Source organism: Oppia nitens, unplaced genomic scaffold (genome assembly GCF_028296485.1).
Source record: "Oppia nitens isolate AA-2021 unplaced genomic scaffold, nextdenovo-longstitch-racon4-pilon3 scaffold2_pilon_pilon_pilon, whole genome shotgun sequence".
Classification (NCBI taxonomy): Eukaryota; Metazoa; Arthropoda; class Arachnida; order Sarcoptiformes; family Oppiidae; genus Oppia; species Oppia nitens.
Window position 1 is genome coordinate 2,279,913 of NW_026533210.1, and position 7,487 is coordinate 2,287,399.

General features: G+C 26.5%; 2 protein-coding genes across 2 annotated transcripts; one reads left to right on the top strand and one right to left on the bottom strand.

Annotated features, from left to right (window-relative positions):
• Nucleotides 1-78: 78 nt before the first annotated feature.
• LOC128955570 (uncharacterized) lies at nt 79-6,535 on the bottom strand. Its single transcript, XM_054301242.1, has 8 exons — nt 6,510-6,535; nt 3,162-3,585; nt 2,210-2,492; nt 1,772-2,073; nt 1,324-1,635; nt 821-889; nt 519-608; nt 79-300 (listed from the first exon to the last, which is right to left on the bottom strand). The coding sequence occupies exons 1-8, from the start codon at nt 6,533-6,535 to the stop codon at nt 79-81; spliced, it is 1,728 nt and encodes a 575-aa protein (XP_054157217.1).
• Nucleotides 6,353-7,302, top strand: LOC128955386 (U8 snoRNA-decapping enzyme-like). The gene has a single exon (XM_054301052.1). It carries the CDS (start codon nt 6,544-6,546, stop codon nt 7,261-7,263), a length of 720 nt encoding a protein of 239 aa, XP_054157027.1. The 5' UTR covers nt 6,353-6,543; the 3' UTR covers nt 7,264-7,302.
• The last annotated feature ends 185 nt before the right edge of the window (nt 7,303-7,487 follow it).

The window sequence follows — 7,487 nt, forward strand, 5'->3', positions numbered from 1 at the left end:
ATTAAATTTTTTTTATCTCATTATTAATTGTTTTGTTAAGTAGTTGAAGAAGAAGTTGCCATCAAATCAATAGTCGTGTTATAAGTTGTCTCTCCTGAGGCTCGTCGCCGATACCACCGTATGAATACTGCTTTCGGTAGTCAAACCGGTCAACGACATGGCCGTCAATGTCGTATTGTATACCGTTTCGGTAAACTGGGAGAAGGCGTACTCGAGACTGTCGTCCTCTTTGCCCACTTCGGCGTACGAGCGGACAAAGTCGACGATCAGCAAAAAGTTTTGACCCAAAGCCGCCACAATCTGGTCATACAATTGACAGACAAAAAAAGAGAGATAATGTTAGATATATATATATTAAAATAAAAAAAGGAAAGTTAGATTTTCAGATGAAATCATTCATACAATAGCACACACATACACACACACACACACACTCACAATGACTATACAGTTTTTATAGGTATGTCATAAAAAAAAGTAAAATTTTTATATTTATTTGCTTAGAAAAAGATACAAACACTGGCATATGTGGTATATGTGATCTCAAACAGATCTAAGCAATAAAAGCCGATCGTTGGACCAGACAGTCGCTGAATAAACATACGAAGCTATTGATGAAAATAAAATGTTTAGACGTATTAAGTACTATAGTGATAAAGGATAGACATTAAAAATAGGATAGTATTAAAAATGTTTAGTGTTTTTAATTTCGACCACTATTTATGTTTAGCGGTTATAATAAATTATATTTGATATATACATATATATATATATATATAAAAGCTATGAAATTAGTAGATATATAATAAAAATAAAATACCTGTATCTGTAGTTCAACCGGGTATTTATCAAATGTTACCCGTATTAATCTTGTATAAGATTGATGTGCCTATAAATATTATTAGCCGTAAATAAAAATATATATAAAACAGTTAAATACTGATACAATTTACACACACACACTGTAATAACAGTGTGTAATAAAAATTCATAACAAATCATAAATATCAATTTTTATAGATTTGACTGCTAAATATGTTTATACTGTATGTCATAAAAATGTAATAATAATAATTGTAAGATAGTTTTAGATAATCAACAGTTATCAAGTGTGCTAACATTATGTTATCTATTTAAATGCCTCATTTGTTATAATGTATTTATTTATCTAAATATATATCATCTAAATTAAACTCTATCTAAATTTTTTTTAATCTAAACTATGAAAACTAATTAATTAATTTTTACTAATAATTTATAGTAAATATATTTTTTTCCAAAAAAAATTTAGTTTATTTTTTTTTTTGAGTTATGATCGCTAACCGCATTAGAGAGTATGGCGGCATTGACAGAGATAGTGGTCAATATATAGGCCGATTCGGAGGCCAAGACAAACATCAATACGCGAACCAGTAATGGATTGGTAGTAAACAGTGCCTGAAACAGTGTAAAGCACAGTTGGGCGCCCATAAAAAAGTAGGTACTCATCAGCCATTTGGCCCAAAACCGGTTATAGTCGAAGATCTTAATACACAGTTCGTTGTGCTCGACAAGGATGTGATACAATAGTGCCGACCGATCGCTGGACTTCATCCGACTCGCGTCTACTATTATCGTCTCGATGTCATAATTGATCTGTTAATTGGGATATCAGTTGTGTGTTAGAATAGATGGTAGGGATGGATGTGGTGGGGATGGGATGGGAAAGGTTGGGTAGAAAATTAGTTTTCCTTATTGTTTGTCTTCTTCACAGTTTTTTTTTAAATCTAACCTTTTCGTAGCGTATCTTAAAGTAATAGCACAGAGAGTTAAAGTAGATGTACGTAACGTACAGCATGTTTGTGGTGATGAACATCCAGAGTATCATCAGTGCCGACCAAAACACTTGCATTATGTTGAAGAACTGGGAACTGAATTTCCATCTCTCCGTACAGACCCATAAAATAAAGCCAATGCCTGCCAGTGCCCGTATCATTGTGACCAACATATAACGGCGCCACTTGTTTATCGTATATTTGTGCCAATCTTCGGCCATTTTGGTGGACAATCCGTAGGCTTTGGTGGCTGATTGGCCTTTTTTAAAAAAAACAAAAATTATGGTAATAATTATGAAATAATAGTTGTTTTTCTGTCTCCTATCCCCTCCCCCGCCCCACGAAAGTATGTGATTTAGCTTTTTTTAAAAAAAGTCAGTTCTCATAGGGAATACCTCTGAGCACCTGAAACGGTGAAAGCCATGTAAAATATTTTGATTTTGTTGAACTATCGTAGACTTTAAACACGATTGTATAGTATATCGACCATATGGTGCAAACCATAATCAATTGGCGCTCCGGCCTAATCCGTTCCGTTTCGCCCAACAGTGTTCGCCACTCCAGGTCCTCGATGAAGGCCAGACCAATGTTACGTATGAATATAATCCATGCGAATGTTGTCAACAGTGTGTCGTAGGACAGGGTGGACGTACGTTCAAGTTTACCCCGGATTATACCCTAAATTTAAAAAAAAAACAATTTAAATACCGGAAATGTAAGTAAATTAACTATTTTTTTTAAAAATTATTATATCTAAATATATTACAAGTCATTAATAAATAGTTAATTTAAAAAAAACAATTAATAAATGAAATTGGTAATTTAACTATATATATAATACATGTATTTTAATATACTTTTTTTGTACATGTATAGAAATTATATTTATATAGTTTTTTTTAATTTACATTTATAATTTATTTCAGGCTTTAAAATCTGATTTTAATAATTAATAAGAAATAATTAACTTTCTTTTTTTTAAAAAAACAAATACTCTATATTTAAATCGATATTTCTATTATTTTTAAGCTATTTTAATGATAGTATTTTTTTTGAACTAAAGTTTACCATAAAATTACTATTATATCTATTATAGGAGTTATGCAATACACTATATCAATATATTTTTAGCAAATAATTACAGTATTAAACTTATTGATAAATTAGTTTTATAGTATTAAAAAATGCTTCACAAAAAATTAATAATATTAAGTTAAATTAAAAGTGTAACCAATATATATATATATATATATATATATATATATATATATGTATAATACTTTTTATAATTAATTACATTAATTATTAATCTCTATATAATACCGTAAAAAAAGAGACTACACTTACATGAAAATAGTCGTCCAAACCGTGCGATATGATCGACGAGTAATTAAAATAACCGATAATATCGAGCACTTTATCACTGGCCAAATATAATCCCTTATCCTCTTTGCTGTTTTGATGTACTTCCGACACCCGATTATGTCTATTGCCCATACTGTTTGCGGTCAGGTAGTGATACGGATCGCCAGTATCGGTAGTCGACGATTCAAAGTTATTGCTAAACGTAAACACCTGTTGTTGTTGCTCTTCTTGATAGGAATCGGGTGTCGGCTGTGGCGACGGTGTGGGTCTACTGGACAACGATGTCTGAGGTTCGGGTGTCGGCTGACGTGAAGTAGACTGATCCGGATGTACGGCTCGTGACGGACGCAGACTGCCAGCCGAAAAGCTTTTCACGCGGCGTCTCAAACGTGAACGCTTGTCACCTCTTTGTTGAAAATAATTATTGATATTTTAATTATTATTATTATAATTATATTTATTTATTATAATTCAAAAATAATAATTTTTTTTAAATGACTAAAATTATTACAAAATTAAACTTTATATATATATTTAGTTTTTTATTTAAAAAAACAAGTTATAATAATTCGACGACAAACTAAAAATTCTAATAAAATAAAATTAATTATAATTTCTTATTACTATTAATAATAATAATAAACTACTTTTTTCTCTCTAACACAGAATATTCTGTACAGTTCTGTAAAATATCTATTTTTTTGTTACAAAAAAAATATTAATTGTTAAGAAAACAACTTTTTTATTTATAATGATAAACACACACAAAAAACATACATACACTTTAACAGTAGTATCTAAATATCTAAATAAAGCTAATAATAATAAATAATAGGATAATAATAAAAATATTGTATGTGTAAAGTGCTCACGAATTTATCGATTTGCCATTTAATTGATATGCATTTTTTCAGATAATTGTATATAACTAAAAAAAACCTACATTTTAGTTATGAAATAAATATAATCGAAAAAAAACAATAAATTTATATATAAATATCACTATATAGATGTACAGCTAATAACTAAACAAATTTAATTTTCATTAACTTTCAGTACATTTGTTTTTATTAATATTAGCACTTAATTATGTTAATAATATCAATAATATTATGAATATAAAAATTGATAGCTTTAATGTTTTATAATAAAATAATTATTTTAATTATTTTTTTGCTGACTAAAATGTAACACTAAATTATTATTATTAGTTTCAATTTTAATTTATTAGAAAATAATTAACAGATAACTAATTAATTGATTATTTATATTATAGTAAAAATTTTCAATTATAAATAGATACTATTATACTGTATATTATTAATTAATAATTTAACTAAAAGATATATAATATATGTTATATAGCTTACTATAAAAGTTACTTTAAATAAAACTTTTGTTTATTTTTTGATAAATTTTTTAGAACTTAATAAACATAATTAAATTTTAAATGTTGTTATTTGATATAGTTATTTTAAATAATATTTAAAAATGTAGATTAAATAAATTATTGTATACATTATAAATAAATATATATATATATATATATATATATATTTCTATTTTAAATTATTTAAACAAGTTCAATTAGTTATGCATATCTAATTTTAAATATGCATTTTTAATAATATAAATATTATTTACATAAATCAATATTATTTTTAACTTACAATAAATATAATAAAATTACTTATTGTTTAGATAACAAAAAATCAATTTGAAAATTTAAAAACTACATTTATCTAAAATAATACTAAAATTATTAGAAAACAAAATATATTAAAATAATTTTTAATAATAAAATAATAATTATTAAACACTCACTCAATGATATCCAGTTTTGTTATGCTTTCATATAATTTTTGTGTTTCAATAGACACCAAAATAAATGGAAAATAATTTATTTAAAAAATTATATAATATTAAACATTGTTTAGTTAATAAAATAAATTATTAAGAGTATAATTATATTGCAAAATAAGATTATAATCATTCATAGTATCCATTAATAGCAATATTGATAATTTAATTTAGATTTTGATATATTTTCTAATAGTCACTAAATTTTAATAGAAACTATAAACTACTTTAAAATAGATAAATGAAACAATAGTTTATTTGGTTTATACTGTATCTTAATATAATAGTTTTTATATTGAAATTATTATTATAATTATTTATATGACTGCTACTACTATTAGAAGATTGTTATTATTATTATTATATATATATGAAGTAATATTCAGTTTTATTTTATTATTTATTAAAGTCAAAAATATTTATATATATATATATATTTCATTAATATCAAAGACAATGCACGCAATAAATTTGCCAATAAATTCAACTAACTTTTAAATATATGCATTAATTTTATGTTTGTGTGTGTAGCCAATTATAACATATGATATTTAACATATATAAATTTTTTATATTTATATATATAATTTTACTATACTAACAGTTAGTATACTTTATATTATTTATATACCTTATATATATATATTTTTTAATTAATCAATAAGTTTTATATAAAGCAACCTCTATGCGTGTAATTAATTTAATCAATATAAGATAATTGGGATTTATAAATATAAAGTATAATGACTTGTAATGCAATTAATCACTTGTTGTGTTTATTTTAAAAAAAACAAACAAATATTATATATAAATATACAAAAATATATGATCAAATGTTGATATTGATTGATTAAAACTACAATTTCATATATAAGGTATATATTTATAAATTAGTTATTAAATTAGTTACTGCTTAAATTACTATTTTAAAAAAAAAAATTATTATAAAATTTCATACTTATTTGATAATTTATTGGCATTATTTAAAACTTAAAAATACAGGCATAGTTTAAATTTTTTAAATGTACAGTACTTTCAACTGTAATTGTAATGTAAACTGTATTTTTAAGTTTTTAAGTAATAGCAATAAAATATCAAAATAAATAGAAAATTTTATAATAATTTTCTTTTTTATATTCTAACTAATTCAATAACTAATTTATCAATAGTAATATACACTATAATTAGTAATATATATACCTTATATTAAACAATACTTTTTAACAATAATTTATGTAACAATAATTTTGATGTAAGCAAAACAATAAATACCTTTAAATTTATTTTTAAAAATTAAAAAAAAAATTAAAAATCAGAAAATAACAGATTGATTGAACAAAAAGTTTTAATTATTGCCACAAAATATTAGTAGAAAACTAGTAATTATCGTTTCAATACAATACAAATCATAACTATAATACAACAAAAAAAAAAGATATTTCACACACATATTCAATATATATTTATCACTTTTTTATTGAGAGATCAATTTCCATCAATTATTATGTCAGTTAATAATAGGGACATTCAATTAGTATCGCAGGTAAACAAGTCAGTCGGCATCAGCAGCACCGGTAGCAGTAGTACTACTAGTAGTAGTTGTAGTACATCACTGTGGTCGGCACCGACATCAAAGTTTCGGCGAATTGATCTGCCGGAAGCATTGGCCAATTACTCTACGGGACACATACACGCCGTACATATTATTTTCTGGTTTCGCGAGCCAACCACTGGTATGGCCTACGCACTGATGCAGATCAGAAGCGACGGTCAGTTTGGTTTTCCCGGCGGCAAATGCGACGAACCGGTGGTCGACGAACAAGAGATGATGAGTGCGCTCTATCGGGAGATCTGGGAAGAGATGGACTATAGGTTAGGCGACGGCGACATCACAATCGGCGACCATTTGTTTAGTCACGTGCGGACACACGACGAGGCCAAGGTATTGCATTTTTTCGGCAAACAGTTAACCGCCGAACAGTTTCGTCATCTGGAGCTCACCCACAGTCACGCCGAGTCGTTTCCCAGCGAAACAGTAGGTATTATTCGGATACCGTTAGGCCAGTCGGATATCGGCGAGTGTCGGGCTGTACGCAAGTTTTTTGCCGGTTTTGGACGACAAAAGTTTGCCGGAAATGCCAGAAACCAATTATTGGAGTCAATAGTGGCTCTGAAATTGATCTCTCCAGAGGACATACAGTATGTAATAAGTCGTATCGTTTGACTACGGGTTAGCTCACAATTAGCTCATCTGTAAGTAAGTCGTATCAAATTTTTTTATCATCAATTAAATATATTATGTATTTATTAAATATATTTTTTTAGTTTTGTTTTTTATGATGAAAAAAAACAAAGTTTCCGTTAAAATATCGGTATAAATGAAAAATTAATGTTCAGAAAAAAACTTTGCAAATAAAAAACTAAAAACTTTTGTTAGATTTTTATTGC

Bases quoted from the DNA above. Each gene is read 5' to 3' on its own strand.
- LOC128955570 (XM_054301242.1), bottom strand. From the start codon at position 6,535: ATGGAAATTGATCTCTCAATAAAAAA. The intron at 2,493-3,161 runs GTAAGTGTAGTC...TTTTAAATTTAG, and splicing joins GTTTGGACGACTATTTTCAT to GGTATAATCCGGGGTAAACT. The intron at 2,074-2,209 runs GTATTCCCTATG...TTTTTAAAAAAG, and splicing joins ACCGTTTCAGGTGCTCAGAG to GCCAATCAGCCACCAAAGCC.
- LOC128955386 (XM_054301052.1), top strand. From the start codon at position 6,544: ATGTCAGTTAATAATAGGGACATTCAATTAGTATCGCAGGTAAACAAG.